Source organism: Miscanthus floridulus, chromosome 1, assembly GCF_019320115.1.
Source record: "Miscanthus floridulus cultivar M001 chromosome 1, ASM1932011v1, whole genome shotgun sequence".
Classification (NCBI taxonomy): domain Eukaryota; kingdom Viridiplantae; phylum Streptophyta; class Magnoliopsida; order Poales; family Poaceae; genus Miscanthus; species Miscanthus floridulus.
In genome coordinates, this window is record NC_089580.1 from 191,151,769 (window position 1) to 191,179,120 (window position 27,352).

A 27,352-nucleotide genomic window follows, 5' to 3' on the forward strand; every position below is an offset into this window, starting at 1 on the left:
TACGGTGTCTGGTGCCGCTCCAAGGGCACATGGTTGGAGGTCTTGCCGTCATGTCCAGCGCATCTATATATATTTTTATCTTGTGTTGTACGGGATAATAGATTGTAATTTTTTTGAAACGATAGATTGGATTTGCAAAATTAATTCTAGCATCTTAGAGGTGGATTGTTGCCTGGATAAATTATATGGTGTTTCAAAATTCACTGGTTGATCAAGCCTAATAAATATCATTAGATTGAGTATGAAATATATTTTTATAATAAACTTCTTTAGAGATACAAATATTGATAATATTTTCTCTATTTCTAGTCAAATTTAGAAAAGTTTGACTTCTCAAGAAGTGAGACGTGCATTTATTCTGGGAGGGAGTAATTATTCTTTTTGTCTTCCAATGTTAGTGTTTTTCATATTTTGGTGATTTTTTTTCGCAATTAATTGAGGAACACAACAGCTGTGTTCCCACGATATGTAAGCTAACAAACGGCAGTATTTGAGTACGGCCACCCCCACACGGTCGCCGTCGTGCGCGCCTCAACTCAAAAACACAAACGGAAACGAAACCACACCCCCAGCACCACGCCTGACGCCGCCTCAATCCCTCCCGTTTCTCCGATTCTCTCCGCCTCCCCAGCTCGCCCCGCCGCCGAGAGAGATCCACCCGCACTCAGGCCTCCCGCGGCGGCGATGGCAACGGGCGCCGGGTGGGCGCCTGCGCGGCCCGTCGAGAGGCATGGCGCGCCCCGCGGCGCCAGCCCGCGGTCCAAGTCGGTCGCGCCGGGTCCGCGCCGCCCCTCCCCGTCCCCCGCGAGGTCGCGGCCAGCCGTCAACCACAGCGGCAGCGCTGGTACCTACTATGTATCTCCCCGTGAATGATCGGAGAATGCATTTTCCCCCCTTGTTCCCGTCAGCAAGTCGCGGAGGCGCGTGTTGGGGTTTCGCGGTTTCGCTTTGTCGGTTTCTCTAGGCTCGTAATCGATTCGACTTGAGAGCTGAAATGAAGCGGGAGTGTTGCAATGGTAACGGAGATGCAGTTAGGGGGAGATAAGCGGTGCTGCATTGGCAGCTCGCTGTTGCTCCTGAGGCAGGGATCGTTATGGCACCAATATATCCCTCAGGCAGTAGCCCCTTCCCAAATGGTCAGCTTGTTCACGTCAAGCCTGCTCACTTGCACCAAATTTACTCACTGATGGTTCATTGTTGCACGATAGCACTGGTGTCACTGTCATATACCGTAACAGGCGCTTTTCGGATGCACTGTGTTGTTCTGATTTTGGTAGACCTGCGGTTCATTATCATGGAAACTTAGTTTGTTGCTCTATTAATTCGGAACTGATATAAAGATGCCTTTCACAATCACAGATTCATGCAGAGTGAGAGTTGCTGTAAGGCCCCGGCCGAAGAATTCAGAGGATTTAGCTCATGGTGCTGACTTTAATAGTTGTGTTGAGTTGCAGCCTGAGGTTAGCTTGTCCATCCCATTTTACCCTTCAGTTTCTTTATCAGCAATCACGTGAACTGTATATATTTTTCTGCAGCTGATTGTGTTGATGATCTTGTTTTCTGTAGTCCAAGAGGCTGAAACTGAAGAAAAATAATTGGAGCTGTGAATCCTACAAATTCGATGAGGTCTTCAGTGAAAATGCTTCACAAAAACGTGTGTATGAGGCAGTGGCAAAGCCCGTGGTTGAGGCAAGTCATGCATTCCAGATGCCACTAATTAATTTAGATGTGCAACATAGAACAAATCAAAAGAAATGTAGATTTGCTAGTGTTGTAACCTGGAGTAACAACTGTTACAATATTTAAGCCACTATAAACTCATGGTTGAATTGTGATAATAATTGATTATTAATATTTTCAGAACAAAACCTCTCAACTTTGCTTATTAATTTCCTTTTGTGGGCACTGCATTTCTAGTATAGTGACTAGAAAATTCTTTCATTGTGAAGTAACATTTTACAACAGTCAGTCATCAGTTCTGCATTGCGTTAAAAAAGGTCATCAGTTCTGCATTTCCATGATTTCCTTTTCTAATTCTGTTGCTTGACAAACTACTTTGACTAATGCTTCTTTTTTGCATCCCCTTTTATCTGTCTACTGAGATTTTGGGGTTGTGTTGTAAGGGTCCATTCTTTCTTTCTCTTTAATATAAAGGTACACATCTCTCCTGCGCGTTTGAGGGAAAAAGGCACAAGTAGTCATAGAGTTACATTTTTTTAATAAGAATAAAATAACTGTCGATTTACCTTTGCAGAGTGTATTAGAAGGCTATAATGGGACAGTAATGGCCTATGGTCAAACAGGTACTGGCAAAACATACACAGTTGGTCGACTTGGGAAAGATGACCCTTCTGAACGTGGTATAATGGTCAGAGCATTGGAGCATATCCTTTCTAGCCTGTCTTTTGAAACAGATTGGGTCGCCATATCATATCTACAGGTTTTATTCCCAACAACTGATATAATTTGTTATTTAACTTTTTTTCACTTTTTAAATTAGCGCTCATGAATATTTTTGTAGAATTTCTTTGACTTTCTTATTGACGTTATTGTTTATTGATGCTTTGTTATTGCAAAACAACCATATTTATATGTTGATGATCATGTAATTTAGCTTCGAAGAATTGCTTACTTATTGTTAGCGCAAGAATAACATTTATTTATATGTTAATGGTCATGTGACTTGTTTCAATCATACAACTACATATTCTGTCAATCTAATTGAACTGGTTATGGAAGAAGACAAGAAGATAACACACAGTGTACGACTTGCTTGAATGTTTTTTTGATGGTAAATTGTTATGTTAAATAGGTTATGAATTGCGAGAGGCTCTGACTATTTTCATCTCATTCGGCACTTAACTGCCAATCCATAAAGGCATAGAGCAAGACACTTATGCAGATGTAAATTTCTATAAATGTGGTTTACCCATCTTATATTATATAATTCTTCATGCTAAATTAACCCGCCATACGAATCTTATGGTCTTATGGATGGGAGAAGGTCTCAAAGTTTACTATATAGACCTCTTACTGTGTACTATTAAAATGGACAAAAGATGGCATAATATATTTAAGATATTCATTGGCAAGTTTTCCATCCATCCTTCGTAAGTTTCATCTTTATAACTAAACAAATGGTGGCTTATCATTTGAGTTTGGTTTATCATGCTAACTTGTACCTACTTGCTGTATAGCTGTACTTGGAATCTGTCCATGATTTACTGGCCCCAGAGAAGACTAATATTCCAATAGTAGAAGATGCAAAAACTGGTGAAGTTTCCTTGCCAGGTGCTGCAATAGTTGAAGTTAAAGATCTTGAACATGTTTTTCAACTTCTGCAAATTGGTGAGGCAAATCGTCATGCTGCTAATACTAAGATGAACACGGAATCATCTCGTAGTCATGCAATTCTAATTGTATGTTCCTGCACTGCAACAATTAGTTCTTTTATCACTCCTATTTTAGGTTCCGTAAGTAATGATATGGATATGCACTATTGATGCCTTTTTTCAGATCCATTTGCAAAGAAGCACAAGAAGAAAAGAAGAAAGTAGTAGCTCTTTGTATAATGATAGACATGACACTTTTCCTGATGATCTGCCACTTGTTCTCAAAAGTAAACTCTTGATTGTTGACCTTGCTGGATCAGAACGAATTGATAAATCAGGTAAGACTTATCTCCATATTTTATCTTTCTATTGCGAATCAAGTTGGTTACTAAATATTGTCACAGAAGTGTTCATTGCTCTGTAATACCTTTTTTTTCTCAGGAAGTGAAGGTCACATGATCGAAGAAGCCAAGTTCATCAATCTTTCATTAACTTCCTTAGGAAAATGCATTAATGCGCTAGCAGAAAATAGTCCCCATATACCCACAAGAGATTCAAAGCTTACAAGGATACTCCGTGATTCATTTGGAGGTGCTTATGATTTGCTTATGTTGTTTGTTGATTACTAGCTTCTGTTTGCTGAAGTTCTCCCTTTAGAGAGTACTAGGCTATCGGGATGGCATCTTCTAAAAATATCTCTTACATGACTCCGGTTCTTAGCAGAAGGCAGCGGCATGTACTGTGCAACTCCTAGCTGAACAAAAGAAAAAGATGAGATATATGTCACACTTTCCAAGTCTAACTTCGATTGGTGCCATGTTTCTTAGTTGCTGGTTATCATCTTTGATGTCCTGATGTTTGTGTCTGAAGTTCCCATTTAATTATTAAAGAACCAATAGTGTTGGAAAGAACTATTTACAGTAATGATTGGCAGGAATCACTGCATAATGCAGGCTGAGTTACAGTTTTGCTAGGGAAAGTATTTTGTATAAGTTAGTCATGTTAGGTGTAAAGTCTTCATACAAAATCTTAAACCTTTGGAACATGCACGTTTGGACTTTTGAAGCCACAGGAAGCTAAGAAATGGGGGATTTGTTTTTTTTTTTTTTTTGGGGGGGGGGGGGGGGGGGGGGGGGGGATAGCACTGCTGAAACCATATTGTATTCTTCATGTGTTGATTAATTCAGTTTGGATATCAATTAATAGTGGATTAATTCATTTTGAATGACATAATAGTAACTATTTTGCTATAACATCTGGTGGACATTTGCTCAAGTCTTCAATTGGCAGGGACTGCTAGGACTTCTCTTGTTGTGACAATAGGTCCATCTGCTAGGCATTACTCAGAAACTTCAAGCACAGTTATGTTTGGGCAGAGGGTAAGTTCAATTCACCATTCCATTGGTCCAATGTTGTATTGCCTTCCTTTTCAATATTCTTGTGTTTTTTGTAATACTGGAATTTCGGTTCTCTCTTTTCATATCTGTGGAAACACCTTGCTCTTAAACCCAGACACATCAGATTATTGAACCTGGTAGTTGAGACAATTTTTTCACTGTCGTATGATGGTTAAGCATTACCAAATTGCAGTCAATTCCAGACATGTATTTCTCAATGCAACAACAACAACAAAGCCTTTAAGTCCCAAACAAGTTAGGGTAGGCTAGAGTTGAAACCCAGCAGTGAATAGTTGTTTTCCAAGCACTCCTATCTAAGGCTAAGTCTTTGGGTATATTCCATCCTTTCAAGTCTCCTTTTATTGCCTCTACCCAAGTCAACTTCGGTCTTACTCTACCTCTCTTCACGTTATTATCCTGGCTTAGGATTCCACTACGCACCGGTGCCTCTGGAGGTCTCCGTTGGACATGTCCAAACCATCTCAACCGGTGTTGGACAAGCTTTTCTTCAATTGGTGCTACCCCTAATCTATCACGTATATCATCGTTCCGAACTCGATCCCTTCTTGTATGACCACAAATCCAACGCAACATACGCATTTCCGCGACACTTATCTGTTGAACATGTCGTCTTCTCGTAGGCCAACATTCTGCACCATACAACATAGCAGGTCTAATCGCCGTCCTATAAAACTTGTCTTTTAGCTTTTGTGGTACCCTTTTGTCACGTATGACACCAGATGTTTGGCGCCACTTATTTAACTTAATGCACCTGCCTTTATTTAACTTAATGCACTTTCACCTACTACAGAGCTGGTAATGTCATCTCAATTGCTTCAGTGGTAGAAAACTAGAATTATGATCGTGAAAGCAAAGTAGCAAACCCAACTTTGCAGTTTTCCACATTGGTGACTGGGTTCTGGCATCCCCTGTAGACGAGCATAGCAACACATGACAACAAAACTGCTTCTGATGGCAAACACTATTAGTCAGTTACCTACCTGCCTTTTGAAGCAGTGACTGCTTGAGGCTGCAACACCCTGAATCAATGAGTGCCTAACACACACCCACCCCTGGCAGTCATCCGTGCTAGTAAACGCCATCATCCATGGAACACTAGTGGTGGCCTCTGGTATAGGGGATGCCAGTAACCATGGACACAAAATTTGTGTCCTTTGCACATATTGTGTAGTCATAGACTTCTGAGATTATGATAATAATCCATTTCTTGTTTTTGGTACTGTAATGCAATCAAATACACTGGATTATTGAAGATTGTAACCACATTTTTCTCTGAGATTGGGATGCTTTCTTTGAGTCTGTTAAAACTTATTTCTTGGGTTTTTACTTTGTGATTTGCAGGCAATGAAAGTAGTGAACACAATGAAGCTGAAGGAAGAGGTTGATTACGAAATTCTTTACAAGAAGATGGAGCGTGAGGTCGACCAACTCACATCAGAGATGGAGAGACAACAAAAGGTTATAAGAAGTGAAAAAATGCAGATGGACAAAAGGTTGAAAGAATCTGAGAGGTCATTCCATGATTTAAGAATGACCTCTAACATGCAAATTGAGGTATCTTTTATGGTCCACTGCTTTGTTTATGAGATGCAAATTTGAAGCTGTGCTCTGCCCTGCTGTATTTCCCTCAAATATAAAATTATTTGTACATTCACTTTGCTTTTCACAAAAGTGTTCACAGCGTTCAGTGCGACCCTCTTCAGTATCATGATATAAAACCTTGCTTCAGGGGGCAAGAATATAACAAGTGATTTATTAACCCAGAATCTGGAGAAGGAAAAGCGTCAATTGGAATCTGCAGTCAAAAAATTGACGCAGGACTTAGACAAAGAGAGAGACCAAAACAATTTGTTATCCAAACAGGTCACTGAGCTTGAGAAATTGCTCAACGAAAACAAGGTAGCTTGACATTACCACCTTATATATTTCTTTATGCATTGCTCTCTTTTTTTTTTGGTTCTAGTTTAACATTGTACTGCTGCTGCATTGAAAAAGTTCATCTCATGACAATGTTGCTATTCTGACATAAGATCTGTTATTAGCAGCAGCAACAGCTTGAGAACCTCTCAAAAACGAAATTTCTTACCGATACAACTAAAGAGCATGAGAAGGAAATGGGAGAATTACTAAGGAAACTTGAGGAAGAAAGGTGTTGTTCATCAAGCATGAAAGATCGCATGAGTGTACTACAACAGCAACTGTGTGATGCTCAGAGTTCTGCCCAGGTAAACTTTAAGATGCAGCCATTATTGAAATCAGATAGTTCTACACCTAGTAAATAGGCAAGTCATGACATACTTTTGAATTCTGGTTTCTAGACGTGTCATGCTTGGATATTATGTATTTTTGCCCCTCTTTTCTTCTGTAACCAGTACAGATTAAGTTGTATTTTGAGTGGTAAAACACAGTTTTGTATGACTATAAGAGTTGCGTTATATATAATTATTTTCTCTTTCTCTCTATTTTTCCCTTTTTGTTGGTGTCCATGTTGGGTTTTTAACTCTAGCCTACCCTAACTTGCTTGGGACGAAAGGGCTTTGTTGTTGTTGTTTTAAGAGTTTCATACTCCCAGTCTCAATTATATTTAATATCTGCACATTGATAAGAAATTCCCATCTCCAAAATCCAGACTAATAAAACTACTTATTAGTCAGGTATCAATTGCCATAATATTTGATTTTTTGACTAATAAGATTGAATCTACAATGGAAAAGGCTTGTTTAACTTCCTGTATAAAATGTCTTGTGCCTGCAAATGGAAATGTGCAAGCAGTTCTACCACTTTCAACCTAATTCAATGCTAATTTAATATTGCTACATGAATTTAACAGCTTATATTTTCACCTTTCTGTTATATAGGCTTAGAAGATGGTGTACTCAACCGGCCTAATTAGCATTGGGAATTTGTTTTATGTGCACTGGAATAAATACTGTGCAGTTCATAGGTGTGTTTCAGTGAGTCAAAGCATTTCATCTTATAAGTGGTTGCCAGGGTTGTATATGTTGCATGGTCGAGTTATATCGAAACGATTGAATGCTGCACAGATGTCCTCAAATGAATATGAAGTGTTGCTTTTATCATTAGAGAAGGTGACCAAAGTATATTCCAGTTGCAGGAAAGTATGGCCCGTGAAATGGAAAAGAAATTAACCAAAGTGACCGAAGAATTTACAATTCAAGTACAATCACTAAAAGAAAAGGTCAGCGGACTTATTTCAGAGAAGGTAAAGCAAACCAGTCTTAGCTAATCGACCCTGTCCGTGATTCTTATAAAGAAATGGTTGTTTTTGTTTACTTTCAATTTGCTGTAATTCTTGGTTACCTGTTTATTTGGTAATTATTGCAGGAATTAATATATGATGAACTGAAGTCTACTCAAGAAAAGGTGCAGCAGGAAATGAGCCAGAGACAAGACCTTGAAGATCAAATTGTAAGGTTGAAACAGTCTGTGTCTGATAATTGTGCTGAAGAGGTACGGTTCTGTTATTGTACCCTTTGATATTTTGATGTTTATTTTCTTATATGTAATTTTTCTCTTTGACAGTCTAAAACATCATGTAGTATGGTTAGATCAGGATCTGGATTAGGCAACACAGCTTTTGTGTCCAAATCAGGAAAATTAAGAGAGGCCCTATCTGGTCAGAGGGGTACTATATCAAAGATATTTGAAGAAGGTAACTTTACATCATGGAAGACTACCAGATCAGACATTTGTCTTTCTTGAACTGCCATCCTGACAATTGTTTTGGCCCAATTGACACCCAGTTGGTCTTCCAAATGTGCTTGCTCTGTTGAAGTCTGAGGATCTAGATGTGCAGATCCATGCTGTCAAGGTGGTTGCTAATCTTGCTGCTGAAGGTCTGGGAGTTTTCCCCTTGCAACTGTGCATATATTTAACACTGCCTTGATCTCCGTGAGCCTATTTGTATGGAAAACTTATCTGAACATAGGAAACCTACAAAAAGAAGTATTGGGATTTTGGTAGCATTTAATAAATGAAAATAATACCTCCATTTGCATACTCTGTTTGTTGAGTTTTTTTTCTCTAAAAAAAAGAGATCTGTGTATGGTACTATGATTGCAGTAAGATAGGAAGAAAGGTTAAATGTACCAGTGCACACATACAGAGATCTGTGCCACACGCAGTTGGATGAACCCTTTGAGTTCATTTCAATTTGGCTTTTGGTTAGGCGCATCGTATGGTTCGTTGGACAAAACTTTTTGTAATTTTGTTGCTTTCAAGTAATGAAATTCGGCTTTGCCGTTGTGGAAAAAAAAGAGATCTGTGCCACATACACAAGCGAATCAACTCACAGTGAGTTGAGACAGCCTTCTTGCCTAACAGTTTTATGTTATTATTGATATGAATTCAATCTGGAGTTCTGGACTGGCCAGGACCCAAAATGAATTGCTACCCCACTGTAGCTTCTAACATTTTTCTGTGTGCTTGTATGGTTGGGAGTATGATACTGCAAAAAATAACTTCAGTACAACATTTCCCTTGACTATAATTTTTCACTACAATATTTCTCTTGAACAAGTAGCTGTAACTCTATGTTATGCTTTCTGTTCTCTAGAAGGTAGATAGTAATTACTTTCTTTTCAAACATGATGCTTTGCACAAGACCAAATCTCCAGTAACTTTAATTATGACTGTTTCCGTACTGGTATCTTGATACGGCGTTGCCGCCGTGGAGTACGCAGAGGAGATTGGAGGAGTAGGCTGGACTGAGAATTGGAACGGAGGGGATAGCGAGGCAAAGGTGCAGTGGGGATGTCGCCGGCGGCAGCGGCAGAAGCGCGCGCAGCCACCGTCGAAGAGGAACCCCACCTGCACGGTAGAGTTCTATTCTTCTTCGATGCCAATTACATTATTCCTCAGCGACCTTTATAGTTCAGGTGCTTCCCTAACAAACCTTCCCTAACAAACCAAGACCCCGATCCTATAATTCCTCCTGATTTATTGCTTTCTAAAACAGATAGAGGCGCCTCAGCCACTAGTGGCGCGCCTGGCCTTGCGCCGATACTGTCTGCCTATGAAGGAGTCCACAACATTTCCCTCCTCCCCAACAAACAGCTCGTCCTCGAGCTGAAATGTAGGATAGCGCTCCTTGAAATCGGCGATAGGCTCCCAGGTAGCATCAGCGGCAGGAAGTCCCTCCCATTGCACCAGGAGTTCCCAGCGGCCGCGGTTGAGACGAGCCCGAACCACTTTAGTCGGGGTTGGAACCACACGGCCCCTGAAGATGGCAGGCAGAGGCATGGGTGCGGCTGGAGGAACTCCCACGAATTTCTTCAGCAGAGCCACATGAAAGACATCATGGATGCGGGCCTTCGGGGGTAGCTGCAGGCGGTAAGCAACCGCGCCCAGTCGCTCGACCACCTGATATGGACCAAAATAGCGGGCCGCAAGCTTGGAAGGAGATGCCGCTGTAATTCCCACCGCAGTGCGCTGATGAAGGCGGAGCAGAACCCATTCGCCAACAGCAAACTCCACATCGCGACGCTTCTTGTTGTGGTGCTCCCGCATGGTGTCCTGAGCAAGGATGAGGCGCTCCCTGATCTCGGTCAAGAACGTGTCACGGTCCTGGAGCTGGCGACCCACAGCCGCGACACGAGCTGTTCCTGGAGTGTAGGACATCAAAGTTGGTGGTGCCCGGCCATAGACCACCTCAAACGGCGTGGACCGAAGGGCGGACTGGTAGGAGGTGTTGAAGCAGAATTCCGCCCAGGGCAGCCACTGAAGCCACGAGCGAGGACGATCCCCCGCTAAGCACCGCAGGTACATGACGATGATCCGGTTAGTGACCTCTGATTGGCCATCCGTCTGAGGATGGAAGGCCGAGCTGCGCAGGAGCTTGACACCAGCCAACTTGAACAATTCCTCCCAGAAGTGGCTGGTGAAGACCGTGTCACGGTCACTAACGATTGAGCACGGGAAGCCGTACAGCCGGACGATGTTGTCGAAGAAAGCCCGGGCAACGGACTGTGCAGAGTACGGATGGCTCAAGGCGACGAAATGAGCCATCTTGGAGAAGCGATCAACAATGGTCAAGATGACCGACTTGCCGCCAACCCTTGGGAAGCCTTCGACGAAGTCCATTGCGATGTCGCTCCAGATAGAGGTGGGCACGGGAAGGGGCTGCAGCAGACCAGCCGGATGGAGATGCTCCGTCTTGTTGCGCTGACAGACGGGGCAGCCCCGGACGAAGTTCCGGACCATCTGATGGAGCCGGCTGTGGTAGAAGGAGGCACGCAGACGGTGGAGAGTCTTTTGTGCACCTTCATGTCCAGCCTCATGGGCATTACGAAGGAGTTGTGGCCACAGGCTGGAGCCCTCTGGAACGAAGACACGGCTGTTGTACAGCAGCAGCCCGTCCACCAGCTGCCACCCTTCCGGCGCTGTGCCAGCAGCCAGCTGGTGGCACAAGTCTTTAGCCGCAGCGTCCTCCCGCAGTTCCTGCCGCAGGGTGTCATAGTCGGTGAAGAGCGGTCCGGACAGGGTCAGCAGCGCCGCCCCCTCGTCACGGCGGGACAACGCGTCGGCGACGGTGTTGAGCCTCCCTGCGCGGTATTCGACCGTGAGGTCGTACCCGAACAGCTTGGAGACCCATGTATGCTGAGGAATCGTCGTCAGGCGCTGGTCGAGGAGGAACTTGAGGCTCCAGTGGTCAGTGCGGACGGTGAACGCGCGACCCCAGAGGTAAGGCCGCCAATGACGGACTGCCTTGACCAGCCCTATGAGTTCACGTTCATAGGCTGGTAGCTTGGCATGATGAGGAGCAACCGGGCGGCTGAAGAAGGCGATGGCACCGTCTCCTTGGTGCAGCACAGCGCCAAAGCCAGCACCTGACGCATCGCAGTCCACCACGAACCGCTTGGTGAAGTCGGGCAGCTGAAGGAGGGGTGCCGTGACCAGCGCCGACTTGAGAGTGAGGAAGGCCGCCTCAGCCTCAGCTGTCCAGGTGAAGGCCTCGCGCTTGAGGAGGGCGGTCAGCGGTGCTGCCACACCGCCGTACCCGGCGATGAACTTCCGGTAGTAACCGGTAAGGCCGAGAAACCCGCGCAGCGCTCGAACCGAGCGGGGTGTTGGCCATGCCTCCACCGCAGCAACCTTGTCAGCATCCATGGCGACTCCCTCGGCGTTGATAATGTGACCGAGGTAGGCCACTGAAGGCTCGCCGAAGGAGCATTTAGAGCGCTTGGCGTAGAGATGATGGTCACGCAGCTGCTGCAGCGCAAGCTTGACATGTTGTAAGTGCTCAGCCCATGAGTGGCTGTAGATCAAAATATCATCAAAAAATACAAGCACAAAGCGGCGGATATATGGCTTCAAGATGTCATTCATGAGTGCTTGAAAAGTAGCAGGCGCGTTGGTGAGGCCGAAGGGCATGACGAGGAACTCAAAATGCCCACGGTGTGTCCGGAAGGCTGTCTTGGCGATGTCATCCGGATGCATGCGCACCTGGTGGTACCCGCTGCGAAGGTCGATCTTGGTGAAGAAGCGGGCACCCTTCAGCTCATCCAGGAGCTCATCGACCACCGGGATCGGGTACTTGTCCTTGACGGTGGCGTCGTTGAGGGCTCGGTAGTCGACGCAGAAACGCCAAGTGTCGTCGTGCTTGCGGACCAGAAGCACCGGGGAGGAGAATGGTGAAGTCGACTCCCTGATGATCCCTTGGCCGAGCATGTCCTCGCACTGCCGTTCGATCTCATCCTTCAAGAGCTGCGGGTATCGATACGGCCGCACCGCCACCGGTGGAGTGTTGGGCAAGAGGTGGATCCTGTGGTCATGGCGGCGCTGCGGGGGCAGACCACGAGGCTCCTCGAAGATGTCATTGTAGGACTGGAGGAGGTCCTCCAGGACAGCACGGGGATCAGCTATGGCGCGAGCGGCCAATCCCCGGCTGTGGACACCGGTCCAGTGGTGGGAGCGACCGTTGTACCAGAAGGACATCGCGAGGGCGTTGAAGTCCCAAACGATGGGTCCCAGCGTCCGGAGCCACTGGACGCCAAGGACCAGGTCGAAGCCGCCCAAGTCGAGGGCGAAGCAGTCGATGGAGAACGCCTCGCCGCTGATGGTGACCGGAGTAGCCATGCAGACGCCGGGGCTGCGTACTCGATCACCATTGGCCACCATGACGTTGAGGCCAGCTCTCGGCGTGACGGTGAGTCCCAGGCGCTGTGCAAGCGCGGAGTGGATGAACGTGTGCGTGGAGCCCGTGTCCACCAGCGCCCGCAGCTGTGCCCCGCCCACTGTGACCTGCAACAACATTGATTCCGCGGCCTTGAGGCCAGTCAGGGCGTGGAGAGAGATCTCCAGGTCGTTGATGTCGCTGAGGGGGTCTTCGTCGTCATCCGCCAAGTCCATGAGGAAGACGCCCTTGGCGGCGCACTGGTGCTCCTTGCTATAGGGTTCCGGGCAGAAGTAGCACTGCCCGTTTCGGCGTTTCTCCTGCATCTCCGCCGGTGTAAGACGGCGGAAGCGTGACCGAGGGCCCTCCGGCTTGCCCTCTGGCGGAGGGCCACCCGGGGCGACGTTGGAGGAGGCCGACGCGATCGTGCGGCGGCCGGAGCCCTTCGGTGCCGTCGAACTGTTGACAGCAGAGGACTCCGCGTGACGCTGCTCAAACGCCCGCGCGAGGCTCATGGCCTTCTGGAGGTCGACGGGGTACTGCATCTCGACGTCGTGCGCGAGCGGTTGACCCAACCCTCCAGTGTAAAGGTCGATCACCGTCCGCGGGGCGAGGTCGGTGCAGCGCGCGAGCAGGGCCTGGAACTGGCGCGAGTATGCCTCCACAGTACCCGTGCGGACCAGCGCCTTGATCTCAGCCATCGAATTGGTGCGGATTGGTGGCCCGAAGCGGAGGTTGACGAAGTCGACGAAGCGTGGCCACGGCACCAAGCCGAAGTCACGCTCCATCTGGTAGTACCAGTCCGCCGCGGTGCCGTTGAGGTACAGCGATGCCATCCACACCTTCTCATCTTCGGGAACCTGATGGCCACGGAAGAAGTTGTCGCATTTGTTGAGCCAGGTCAGCGGATCAGACTCACCGTCGAAGGTGGGGAATGGAATTTTGGGCGGACGGTGAGGTTCGCGGTGACGGTCGATGAAACGGTCGTAGTCCCGATCGTAGTCGCGCCCGCCGCGTCCATAACCGCGGCCCGCGCGTCCTGACTCGCGGCCGCCGCCGCCGAATCGACCGAAGCCGCGGAAATCGCGCTCGTCGTAGGCGCGGTTGTCGGTGTAGCGGCGTCCGGCTCGATCGTCGTACCCGCGGTCCTCGGAGTACCCGCGCCCGCCGCGGTCTGCATACCCGCGGTCGCCAGGGCCGTCGGAAAAAACGGCCGCCGCGGCCGCCGAAGTCGTGTGCGTCCCGGTCATCGAAGCCGCGCCCGCCTCGGCCGTAGAAGTCGTGGTCGAAGGTGCGGCCGCTCGGACCGAAGGGGTCGCGATCGCGGAGGGCGCGCTCGCGGAAGTCCGCCCAGGCGCGGTCACGGTGGAGCTCCTGGTCCGTGTCGTCCGCGTCGGCATCCTCCCCGTCGACGCCCTTCCCAGAAGCAGCGGCTTTGCCGCCTTCCATGCGCGCAAGACGGGAGTCATGGGAGTTGAGTCGATTGGTGATGGTGGTGAGTTGACCCAAGATGCGATCCAGCTTCTCGTCCATGGCCGCAGGAACAGAGGAGGTGCCGGACGGAGAGGTCGATGCACCGTAGATGGTCTCTGATACCAAATTGATACGGCGTTGCCGCCGTGGAGTACGCAGAGGAGATTGGAGGAGTAGGCTGGACTGAGAATTGGAACGGAGGGGATAGCGAGGCAAAGGTGCAGTGGGGATGTCGCCGGCGGCAGCGGCAGAAGCGCGCGCAGCCACCGTCGAAGAGGAACCCCACCTGCACGGTAGAGTTCTATTCTTCTTCGATGCCAATTACATTATTCCTCAGCGACCTTTATAGTTCAGGTGCTTCCCTAACAAACCTTCCCTAACAAACCAAGACCCCGATCCTATAATTCCTCCTGATTTATTGCTTTCTAAAACAGATAGAGGCGCCTCAGCCACTAGTGGCGCGCCTGGCCTTGCGCCGATACTGTCTGCCTATGAAGGAGTCCACAACATATCTATGATCTGTCACTTGAATATTATTTTTTAACAAACCTAATAATACTATTTTAATGTGACGAATTTAAATAGGTTAGAACATATTAGCGGCTGAAGTAGAGTTTCACAACTCAGATTGAAAACGTCTTATACTTCTAATGAAGTATTAGGATTATGATCAGTTTTTGCTCACTTGTCCATTTTTGGGATTGCAGATGTTAATCAGGAAAGAATCGTTGAGGAAGGAGGGCTCGATGCTCTTCTATCCCTTCTAGAAACATCAGAAAACACCACTATTCATCGAGTCACTGCTGGTGCTGTTGCTAACTTGGCAATGAATGGTAATTGATTCATAGTTTCCAACAAAGCACCATTCAGATTTCTCTTCAGTTTGGTCGAAATGGTCCAAAAATCATTTACAACCTCACTGCCAGGATTTCTTAATTATCATCATTTATACCGCAAAATGGTTGTCAACATGTGTATCTTAACCATTAAAGAATTCCTTTGACATGTGAATACCAAATTATTGCATTGCTAAAGAAATATTACAGATGGACACTTTCATCTATCATCATTACAGACGGAAATGTTCTATATGCATGTGAATTTGTTAAGCATTGCATCTCCATATAAGTTCACACTTTCTTGAACTGTTTTGATGTTTTAGTCTTATATCCACTAAAGCTGAATAATCTAGTTTCAAATAGTAATTGAATTAGTAGTAAAGTTCAAAAGAATTGAATCACATTGGAGACAATGTTTGTGCAAATTTTTGCCATCTCATGGATGGATATTTGTTAATATGATATGCTAATATTGTCTCATTCGAACTATGGAGGGCTCTTACATGTTCTCGCTTGGTTTGATCACTGACCACCACTAGTGTGTGATGCACACAGCTTTATAGCTTCAACTATTTAATAAGTTGTGGTAAAATTAAATCAATATTAGCCTAGTTTTTACATCCTAAGCATTATGTATTTATGTTGACACTTGATATTGCAGGATCAAACCAGGGAGTGATTATGAATAAAGGTGGAGCTCGATTATTAGCAAATGTTGCTTCTAAAACTGATGATCCTCAAACTTTGCGGATGGTGGCTGGCGCAATTGCCAATTTATGTGGGAATGGTACAGCTTGTTGTCTTTTTTTTCTAGTTTTTTTTTATTGAAATTATGGTTAGATTCATATTCTGTTGGATCTAAAAGGTTAGTTGCTAGAAGTGGAACATCTATTTTTGGGGGAATAAAGATATGACCTATCAAATGTGTACTTTTGCAGAAAAGCTGCACTTAATGTTGAAACAAGATGGTGGAATAAAAGCACTACTGGGAATGTTTCACAGTGGACACACCGATGTCATAGCCCAGATAGCACGAGGAATAGCAAACTTTGCAAAATGTGAATCCCGGATGATAAGCCAAGGTTTGTGCTGCACTTCTGAAGATTGTGCCATTGAAGCGGAATACATCGAGTTTTCCTGATTGTTCAGTTCAATAATAGGTCACAGGAAAGGTAGGTCCCTTCTGATTGAAGATGGTGTTCTTACTTGGATGGTGGCCCATTCAACTATGTTTTCTGCTTCAACACGAAGACATATTGAGCTTGCTTTTTGCCATCTAGCTCAGAACGGTAAGTACATAGAGGTTTGCTGTCGACCATTTTGCCCTGTGTAGCTCATGAATTTGGTGCACAATCGACATGTACAGTATCTTTACCAAATATCACCCACAACTTTGCAGAAGACAACACTTGTGACATCATTGCTTCTGGCGGAATCAAGGAGCTGCTTCGCATAACGAGGGAGTCCCCGAGAGAAGATACACGTAACTTAGCTAAGGCTGCTTTAGATTCAAATCCTGCTTTTTTAAGAGAGATCCAATGAGTCTATGGTCAAGACAAACCTTCCGTTGTAGACTCATTCATGATACTATGCATACGCAAATGATGTATTCCATTTTCCGAAGGTCCCACGCTGTCACGCTCATGCTCATCCAAACAGCAAAAGAAAACAGCTATGTTTGGATGAGAGTAGTCCTGTGCACATTCATTTCTTTTTTTTCGTACCGACTCTCTATTTCTTGTCCAGTGTCCACATTCTAGTCTTCGTTAGCACCGTCCGTCCGCGGCGGCCTATCTATTGTTCGTATTCCTTTGTCTGAAAATAAATGCACATCTTATTTATTCAGAAGCTAAAACTTTTAAATTTTGATTAAATATATACACAAAAGTATAAATATTTATGATGTATAATAAAATCATAAAATATACTTTTATAATAAACTTATTTAAAGATATAAATATTAATATTACTTTTATATGACTACTAAACATTTTTACTTCTGGAGAAGTGTAACGCGTGTGTGTGTGTTTTTGAGACAGCGTCTACAGCAGTCTGGAGAAGTGCAACCGCAGAGAAGGAAGGAAGCAACATGAAACAGTGACAAATACGTTGGTACGGACGAGTATATATATCATCGAATCTAGCATGAAATCTTTGAAACTGCATTAGTTTGGTACGTACTAGCACCTCCAGGGTTTTGACATGCCGCAATAGTCGAGCATAACCTTATACTTACCGAAATCCGACGTCATTTGCCGGGTCACGTCAACGGCAAGAGAAACTCCATTAGACAGTAAAATTCCAATTCGAGCACAAAGCAACAGCGCAAGGCAAGTCTTTCTTCCATCTGCCATCTCACGAGACCTTTGCTCTCACGTTTTGGCCCTCAACACACTTACGAGCCGAACGTGACTCATCTGGTTGTGTACGGAACCTACCTACCACTTCACGGATGCTCGTATTTTACTGAAATTTATCTAGAATTTAACAACATTGTTCATTGTTCTTTTAACGGTAGGCGACATGTTTGAGAGGTGAGTGAGCGTGCATGAAAATGTCAGTCTATACTATGATTCGCAAAAGGAAAAAAAAAACACACTTGTCAAAATGGTAGAGGTGATACATAAACCATGTTACAAACCGATTAATGACAAAATGTTACGAGAAAGCCACTACATTTTCCTCCACTAATAATTGACACAAGCTCAAATCAAAACGCTAAAATGTAGAAATGCCGGTACTGAGCCCAAGCAACTATGTCCATGTTAACCAAGCATCTGTCCACTAGCTCGGAAACTTCATTTCATACTGTTGAGGGGTCTGCCAAATTAAGCACCACGATTTAGGCAAGCTCATCATAGAGATTCAAAATGCAAAATAGCAAACAAGAGAGCAGGGATGTAGCATTTAATATACCATAAAAGTTGCTGTTATCATCTTCCCTGCGAACCATCTTCCATGAAGTGCTTTCTGTGCGCTCATAGCTGCTGTTATACTATCAAACCGCAGGTACACAAAACCGGCAGTATTTCTGCACCGCAATGGCAACAGCAGTAAGGGGTTAGAGAGTGAGAATAGATTCAAATTTTGCAATGGTTGAAGGCAATTTAAGGAAGATCTGTTGAAAACTTTGCAAAAGTACACACTGGTATTGTGCTAACTGCCTTGGTAGAACAGGAGGAAGCTAGTAGTAGAAAAGGTGTGAAAGTGGATCCAAACCTGCAGACTAATTACAAATAAAATCCTAATAACCTCAAAAGTGTGATGTTAAAGAATAAGTGGAATACATTAGGGGTCCTAACTTTTCCCAGATTCTCACCTAGGTCCATAAAAAAGTGAGGGTCTGGGTCCTTAAAAAAACTAGTTCACTCTAGTTCCAATTATGGACCCAGATCCGCATTTGTAGTGAACCACTCAAAAAGCTCATTTAAAGAGCATTCCAATGGTACCAACGAGAAGCTATGGGAGCGACAAATGAGTTACATCGGTGCTAATGGATGTAAGCACAGGTGATTTCTAAGGACACAGAATCACACTTTTGAGAATTTATTTATGGGCCTAGCTGAGAACCTAAGAGTAAGTTTAAGGAGCCCCAGTGCATTCCACAATTCAGATTTATGATATATTTCTACATGAAAATTTGTAATGCCACATGCTGGAGAGTACAGCAAAAAGAAATTTTAAGCACAAAGCATGACGGATTTATTAAAAAATGAATATGTGGACTTACTTGTCTACAAAAATATGTTTTAATTGACCAAACTTGGAACATTCCTCCTGAACATCATCTCTAATGTCCAAATCAAAATCAGGATCCGTCTGCAAAAATAGCATGGTAATGGTCAACAGATGACAAAGAAAAAGGGTTCCCCCAAACTCCATGAGCAACAATTAAATGACTTGGCATAATAATGCAGAGAAATCCTGACCTCCAAAGCTGGATCAAACATATTCTTGAGCAATAGGCATTCATTAGGTGGAGCCAAATCAATAGACGGGGTAGTAATTGGAAGAGTTGCCCCAGGAATTGAACCAAGACCAGGCACTGTAGGGTGCAGAAGAGGAGCTGTAGCTGGAGCAGCACCAAGGACAGATACAGTTGGTATTACCACTGGAGTACTCAAACCAGCAGTGCCCATCCCACCAGTCAAACTGCAGAAACACAAAAGGTTGACGCGTCCATTGAGTAAGATACAAAGACACACAAAAGGGTAAATCTACTATAACAAAATTTAACTCAAGTTTCTTATGAAGCCAATCGTTGAAATTTGCATCAAACTGGTAAGGATATTGTAACAAGTTTCCCCTCATATGTCAAGTTCAAACATCATTAATTCGCCATCCTGAAATTTGCAGTCAGTGCAACTGGCACTAAATACTAGAACTGCAGTAAACAGAATATTTCAGCCAAACCACTTTACACCAAAGAACTGGAGGAGGTCCATGGAGAATGACCTTGATAAGCTAGATATATATATGGAAACAGCGTTGCTGTAGTGGTGGTTGAATCCTGACGATAATATAGTAGAGGTCAATAATGAGAGATTTGGGTACAAATGATGGCACTGGTACAAGCAAGCAAGATAATGGAATTCTAAATGAAATGAAGTCTCTGCGGTGCCACAAAAAAATCAAATTATGGAGGAATAGTCCATTCAGCACCTCGGTAACCAAATGTGCAGCTCCACCACCAGTTTAACAAATAAATAAATATGCTCCAAATAATGGAACTATACTAAATATTTTTTTAAGAGTTATACTTATCAAAATGTCAGGAAGATTATTATGCAATCAACTAAAAAAAAGGTACCTGGTTGTAATGCCACTGCGGTCCAATTTCTGCATTAGAAGAGCTCTGGAACTGGCATTCAGTGCCTGCAGGGACCACACATCAAACATAATGTTATAGATAATATGTACGAACACCTATTTTTGTATAAGACTAAGTAGGCTCGTTTTAAAGAGTCATGAAAAGACCAAAAGGACTTGGGCACACTTTTTATGTATGTAAAACCAAAAGAGAGTCTGCTTGGAATGTTAGCTTTACAAAGGAATGCAACTCCCAATTCTTAATAGAAGCAATGCTTAGCTATTCTGATAGTGTCAACATTGAATGACAAAAAAGCATGCAAACAAAACCATACTAATAATATTATTAATAGATCCTTTTAGCATCTTTGTTATGTACAGCATACGGAGAGCTTCAAAATTGGGAACCAAACGTTAGACTAAATGCATTAGCTCATTTGGAGGAAGCATATGTAGATAAACAGTGACCATAGGTACTCAACCAACTGTATAATTTCAGGAAAAGGAAACTAAAAAATACTATAGTATGAAATTCGTTTACCAAAAAAAATTATTCTTGGGCCTCGTTTGGATGCCCATGTATCCAACTCAATCCATGTGTGTTGGAGTGGGTTAGAGTAGGCATAATTCATACTCCAAACAACAGTAATAGAACTAAAAGAACATTCAATAAAAATTGAGACTAGTTGAAACCCACCAAGCCTCCACCTTCATCATCATCCAAATCTCCTGTAGCTTCACTAACTTGCACGCCTGCTTGGTCTGTCACAGCTGAAACCTGGCCGACAAGTGTTTACCATAATGTCAGACAACTGAGCTCAAATAGGAACACAAGATGAATGCTGGTAACTCCCAACAATATTTTTACCTTGATTACTCTTCCAGCAATCTCAAGTTGCCCATTCAAACTCTGAGCCGCTTTTGCATCTTCAAGACGTACAAACTAAATGATGAAATAGAAATGGTGAGAATTAAGCACCAACGGAAACAGGAATTTCTTCATGGAGAAATACTAACCTGCACAAAACCAAAACCTTTGCATAGCCCAGTGAGAGGATCCAATGGCAATTGGACAAGCTCCACTTGTCCAAATGGTTCAAAGACCTGGCAAGATCATTTTCAATAATATGAACAATCAAGAGAATTTGCTCCAAACACAGAAAAATTCTACATAATAATGTGTAGAGTATGGACCTGTCGCAACTGGTCCTCATTAATGTTCGAGTGAAGATTTCCAACATACAACTTCCTTGCTCCACCTGAAGCAGCTCCACTTGAAGAAGCATTTGACTGAACTAAATTCTTTTCAGCCTCTGAAGGCTTAACCATCACTTGTTGACCAAGAAGCAACTGACCAGAAAGAGCAATCGCCATTGGAACAGACATAGCATCATAGAATTCAATATACCTGCATAATGTGAATAGCATGGCGAATGTTAGACTATCCAACCAATAACAAAATAAACAAACTTTCTTCTTTTTTTTATATGGAAACAAACTTTCTTCTAAAGTTATTTATGTTCAGAACTTTGGATCATTTTTTTTCAATTTTGCACTGAAATGGACTCCAATAATGTGGAACTGTGACACTCCATACAGCTTACTGTCACCAACACGATCTTGTTTTCCATCTTACTCAATAAGTTGCTGATTATCCCAGCAGATACACCAAATTACAAATATTCCTGCCCAGTACGAAAAACTGATGAATATATTCCCGCATGAAAATTTAGATGCATCTACAACTAGAATGCAGACGTAATAATCATTAAAGCGCAACTAGAGCAAACACAGTACCAAGTATGGTTAATAGCATCTTAAATACCATAATAGATATACCAGCTATTTTATACTAGAACAAAAGCCACAAATATGGACATGCAAAAAATAATAATACCACCACACAATCCTACTAACTGCGTAACCAAACTTTTCTACAGGAAGCCAATCAAATTTAACATGAATTTCAACATTTGTCTGATGATTTAAGCCAGGATCCAGTATGTTATCAAAACTCAGTAATCCCAGGACTAAAACAATCTTAAGTGTGACCTAAACAAACCACATTCTATGCAGGACAAAAAATTTCAACTTGTGCCCTCACAGACACCTACAGAGTACATCAGACCCATTAAGCGTACTTGTAAAAGTACTTGCCCTCACAGCTACGAGCAGACTCTCGTCGCTCATCGGTTGCCCACAAGGCCACAACTCAACAGTGGACCCTAAATTACATCCAGCTCTATTGCTGCCTCTAGAACATTCAGTTTCACAAAACCCATTTCACCACTAGTATACATAAACCATGTCTATTATCAAGACCAATTATTTGAGAAAGCTGGGACATCTTTATAAAAAAAAAAGGTTGGAAAACGTTACCACAGTACCCAGATTATGCGCGCGCAAAAAAATATATATTACGAGTTATGTTATTCAACTTGGTGGCAAAGAAGACTGGAAAAGGAGCGGTGAGTGAGGCAAAGGGGCGGGCCTATGAGGACCTTTACCGACGTTTGAGTACGAAGGAAGGAGAGAAGGACATTTATAGGATGGTTAGGGCTTGCGATAGGAAGACAAGGGACTTCAACCAAGTCAAGTGCATAAAGGATGAGATGGAGCAACTCTTGGTGAAGGAGGATGAGAGCAGACATAGATGGCAAGAGTATTTTGATAAATTGTTCAATGGTGAGAACGAGAACACCACCGTTCAGCTGGACGACTCGTTTGATGACACTAACAGGCGCTTTGTGCGGAGGATTCAAGAATCGGAGGTTAAAGAAGCCTTGAAAAGGATGAAAGGGGGCAAAGCGATGGGCCCCGATGGTATCCCAATCAAGGTGTGGAGATGTCTCGGGGATATAGCTATAGTATGATTAACCAAGATGTTCAACAATATCTTTCGATCGAACAAGATGGCTGAGGAGTAGAGAAGAAGCATATTGGTACCAATCTACAAGAACAAAGGAGATATCCAAAGTTGTACTAATTATCGGGGAATTAAGTTGATGAGCCACACTATGAAGTTATGGGAGAGAGTCATCGAGCAGCGCCTGTGAGGAACGACGCAGATATCAACAAACCAATTTGGTTTCATGCCCGGAAGGTCAACCACAGAAGCAATCTTCTTAATAAGACAGGTTATGGAGCGGTTTAAAGAGCAGAAGGAGGACCTCCACTTGGTTTTCATTGACTTAGAGAAGGCTTATGACAAGATACCAAGAAATGTTATGTGGTGGTCTTTGGACAAACATAAAGTCCCATCAAAGTACGTGACCCTCATCAAGGACATGTACAACAATGTTGTGACTAGCGTTTGAACAAACGATGGTAACACATATTACTTCCCGATTAAAATTGGACTTATCAAAGGTCAGCCTTAAGCCCGTATCTCTTTGCCTTGGTAATGGATGAGGTTACCAGAAACATACAAGGGGATATCCCTTGGTGTATGTTGTTCGTTGATGATATAGTGTTAGTGGACGAAAGTCAGGCGGGAGTAAATAGGAAACTAGAGTTATGACGGCAGACACTAGAGTCTAAAGGTTTTAGATGGAGCAGAACTAAAACCGAATACATGAGATGCGACTTTGGCGGAATTGTACAGGAGGAGGGAAATGTAAGTTTGGAAGGTCAAGTAGTGCCTAAGGTATCTGGGATCGATGCTACAGAGGTATGGAGATATTGATGTGGACGTTAGCCATAGAATCAAAGCAGGGTGGATCAAGTGGCGACAAGCTTCTGGCATTCTCTGTGACAAGAGGGTACCACAAAAGTTAAAAGGCAAGTTCTATAGAACGGCGATTAGACCGGCTGTGTTGTATGGAGCAGAATGTTGGCCTACAAAGATTCGACATGTTCAACAACTGAGTGTTGCAGAAATACGTATGTTGCGATGGATTTGCGGTCACACAAGAATGGACCGAGTTCGGAACGATGATATACGTGATCACCTAGAGGTAGCACCAATTGAAGAAAAACTTGTCCAACATCGGTTGAGGTGGTTTGGCCATGTCCAAAAGAGACCTCCAGAGGCACCAGTGCATTGTGGAGTCCTAAGTCAAGCTAATAAAGTAATAATATGAGGAGAGGTGGAGGAAGACCGAAATTGATATGGGGGAGGCAATAAAAAGAGATTTGAAAGCTTGGGATATACCTAGAGATCTATGTTTGAATAGGAGTACTTGGAAAGCAGCTATTAAAGTACCTGAACCGTGACTTGGGGCTCTTAGTGGGTTTCAACTCTAGCCTACCCCAACTTACTTGGGACTGAAAGGCTATGTTGTTGTTGTTGTATGTTATTCAACTTCCAAGAGCATATAAGCTCAAACTTGACAGCAAGCCCTATGAGTAACCGACACAAAAAATGGATATATATTTTCATAACATGGCACTGTACCAGTTAACTGCAAAGTTTCTATGTTCTAGCACAAAATTTCAGGTCAGTGTATCAAGAAATTGAAGCAACAAAAGTAAACAGTGTATGCTGCCTCAGTGCTTCCGTGTTAAAAATGGAAATGCAAGCCTATGCACTGCAAAGTGCTAATACATAACATGGGGTGTGTAAGCTGCTATATAGTATACAGGTACTCACCCGACACCTTTAGAACGTCGCGAATTTCGATCCATAATGAGACGAACATCCCGGACCTAGAGAAAGAAAACATAACAGTTCAAGCACAAGAATTGATTCAATCAACAAAAAAAGAAAAGAAATGACTAACAGCGGATATCTCTTCGCTACAAAATGTGGGTAAACAACTAATCCATAAACATGAATCTATCAACTTAGGCATTTGAGCAAATTTACATCCTCCCCAGAATATTATATGTTTGATTTATGGGAAAAGACTAGAAAACTATGTTGTGTATCATGCATCCATGTGTATGAGCATACAAGAGCACCAGTCAGACTAGTGTAGTTAAAAATTAAAATGGCAGTGAGAGTGATTAACACCTTTCCAGCCCTAGAAAAAAACTCATATACGTCCCTTTCATCTGCCTTCAAAGATAACTGCAATTGTAATTTTAAAAAAGTTAGTCTCAGATCAAAGGTTAGAAAAGCAACATTGTGAAAGACTTGTTCAAAAAAGCAACCTGGAAAGCAAACACAGTCCTCTGATCTCTTTCTGGATCAACTTCAGGTTCAGGCTCCTCTTTCCTACGTCTGTGCAAAGAGAATTCTTCATAAGAACGGATAGTACAATAAGAAAGACAAGCTCAAATAATAATAGAATAGCAAGTACACAACATATATTTGGTCTCAAAGTACAGGTTCAACCATCTTCTGCGAATAGGCTAAGCAGCTATAAGGATAACAAAAATACAAAATGTAGCATGTCTTACGTATAGAATTCTCTCTTGCAACTTAATATCACAGACAGAGGTAGGAAAAACGCAATATGAACATCCTTCATTGCCTTTGTGGCCATATTATTCTAAAAGAATTGCTCAAAGGAAAATGCACGTCTTGTTTGTGCAGTGGACCGAACACTGAATGTTGTTAACAGTAAAAGGCAGTGCTTCAGCAAAAGAAGCACAACAACACCAACATTTCTGTAACAAAACATATACAGTTCAGCTCCACATTTTGGATGCAAGAAATAAGTAGCCACATATGGCATCATCAGTTCATCACTGCTCATCTGACCACATTTTGGATGCAGGAAATAAGTAGCCACATGTGGCCATATATTCTGGTGGAATGCCAGTCTCTAATAATCTCGACGTGGCCACCGTGGTTGGCGGTCAAAGTCTCCTGCTTTGATAATAAGAGATTCACAAAAAAAATATTTGAAATCCGACACCTGAATTCCCAGGTCAGATTGATGTGAAAAAACGTCTTAAGAATAAGATCACTCTAGCATACTGATGTTCGATTCTATTGAATGTCGCATAACTTACATCAATAACATATGACACAAGAAATATTTGGTACAAGTAGGAAGCCCTAGTGGTAATCTGATTTTATCAATATAGTTTAAAACTAACAATGGTCTTATAAGTATGGAACAAGTGTGAAACAAAAACAGATTTGTGAGTAGTTGCTTGCAATGCCTTATTCTAGCATAATTTTAAAGGTCAGTCCTAAAAAAATTATCCAGGTAATATAGCTCGTTCCGCAGTTTGTTTCAATAAACTCGAGTTGAGTTGGTTCATGCACCTGACATCGCGTTCACGGTAGCGATCACGCTCTTCGTCATCACGGCGTCGCTCCGACCGGCTCCGGCTCCTCCGCTGCCTATCCTTCTCCCTCTCCCTCTCCTTCTCCTTCTCCCGTTCGCGGTCGCGGCTCCTCCTGCCCTTGTCCTTCTCCCTGTCCCGCTCTTTCTCCTTGCCGTCACGGTCACGGTCCCGCCGCTCCCGACTGCTGCGGTGCCGGTCGCGGTCGCGGTCCCTGTGCCGCTCCCTATCGCGGTCGCGGCCTTCCTCGGAGCGAGAACGCTTCGATCTGCGCTCTACGTCGTCACGCTCTTCGTCACCGCCCGATGAGCGGCGGCGTGAGCTGCGCTCCTTGTCCTTATCCCCCGACCCGGGGCCCGACGACCCGTTGGCCGGCGCTCCGGACGCTTCCACCGTCTTCTCCAGATACTCGTACTCGTCGAAGTCCATGGCGTCGCGCGGCGGAGGTTGGTCGGCGGCGACGCGGAGTAGATCCGGAAACCCTAATAAGCGAGAAGAGAGAAACAGAGGCACCGCGGCTAAATCCAGCGATTTTGTTTGGCTTTTCAACAGGGGAGGGAAGATTTAGAGCACAAAACTGTCATGTGGGACCCGCAGCTACGTCGGCCAGGCCGCCACAGGCCAGGGAGACCGTGTTGGACCCAGGTTTAAACAGACCCAACAGTTTTCAAAATCCACTCTTAATTTTTTTTTTTTTTGGCGAGACTAAAAAAACGCACTCTAACATCTCCCTATCACAACTCTCAATCTTTCCCCACTCAGAAAGATCAACCCACCGCACGAAAATACCATGTTGGACCCAAGTTTTAACTGACTCAAAGAGTTTCCAAAACCTACCCCTAATTTTGAACTTTTTGCAAGATCGAAAAAAGCTCTCCAACAACCCCCAATCTTTCGCACTTGGAAAATCGACCCAAACATAGAAAATATACGCGCGCATATCTGTCGGCCAATATGAAGGTGGCAGGACGTGGAGAGAAAGAACATCTAAGTGTGGTTGGTGTGATTTGAAAATAGTTCAGGCCTGATGCAAAATTGTCTTCTACTCCTTCCATTCTAAATTATAAATTATTTGCATCTTGGAGAGACAAAGCATCTTAAGTTTAACCAAAATTATAGAAAGAATTATAAAGATTTATGACATCAAATAAATATACTATGAAAATA

General features: G+C 43.9%; 2 protein-coding genes across 5 annotated transcripts; one reads left to right on the forward strand and one right to left on the reverse strand.

Annotated features, from left to right (window-relative positions):
- The first annotated feature begins 618 nt into the window (after window positions 1-618).
- On the forward strand, window positions 619-16,907 carry LOC136506886 (kinesin-like protein KIN-UA). 4 transcript variants are annotated; one of them, XM_066501778.1, is made up of 20 exons: window positions 619-844; window positions 1,360-1,460; window positions 1,567-1,689; window positions 2,255-2,440; window positions 3,198-3,419; window positions 3,517-3,670; window positions 3,774-3,923; window positions 4,623-4,711; window positions 6,092-6,304; window positions 6,515-6,649; window positions 6,793-6,975; window positions 7,860-7,973; window positions 8,096-8,221; window positions 8,294-8,423; window positions 8,515-8,607; window positions 15,065-15,190; window positions 15,858-15,983; window positions 16,135-16,278; window positions 16,357-16,485; window positions 16,596-16,907. In XM_066501778.1, the coding sequence occupies exons 1-20, from the start codon at window positions 685-687 to the stop codon at window positions 16,736-16,738; spliced, it is 2,847 nt and encodes a 948-aa protein (XP_066357875.1). In that variant the 5' UTR covers window positions 619-684; the 3' UTR covers window positions 16,739-16,907. The 4 variants fall into 4 exon arrangements, with proteins under 4 accessions (XP_066357875.1, XP_066357883.1, XP_066357879.1 ...); XM_066501786.1 differs by having other exon boundaries at window positions 7,866-7,973; XM_066501782.1 differs by having other exon boundaries at window positions 6,796-6,975.
- Window positions 16,908-17,795: 888 nt separating this feature from the next.
- Window positions 17,796-26,759, reverse strand: LOC136552156 (uncharacterized). Its single transcript, XM_066543696.1, has 13 exons — window positions 26,166-26,759; window positions 25,100-25,169; window positions 24,960-25,016; window positions 24,597-24,652; window positions 21,200-21,413; window positions 21,023-21,109; window positions 20,874-20,948; window positions 20,703-20,783; window positions 20,007-20,071; window positions 19,126-19,348; window positions 18,927-19,015; window positions 18,113-18,227; window positions 17,796-18,016 (listed from the first exon to the last, which is right to left on the reverse strand). Exons 1-13 carry the CDS (start codon window positions 26,612-26,614, stop codon window positions 17,981-17,983), a joined length of 1,617 nt encoding a protein of 538 aa, XP_066399793.1. The 5' UTR covers window positions 26,615-26,759; the 3' UTR covers window positions 17,796-17,980.
- Window positions 26,760-27,352: the final 593 nt, after the last annotated feature.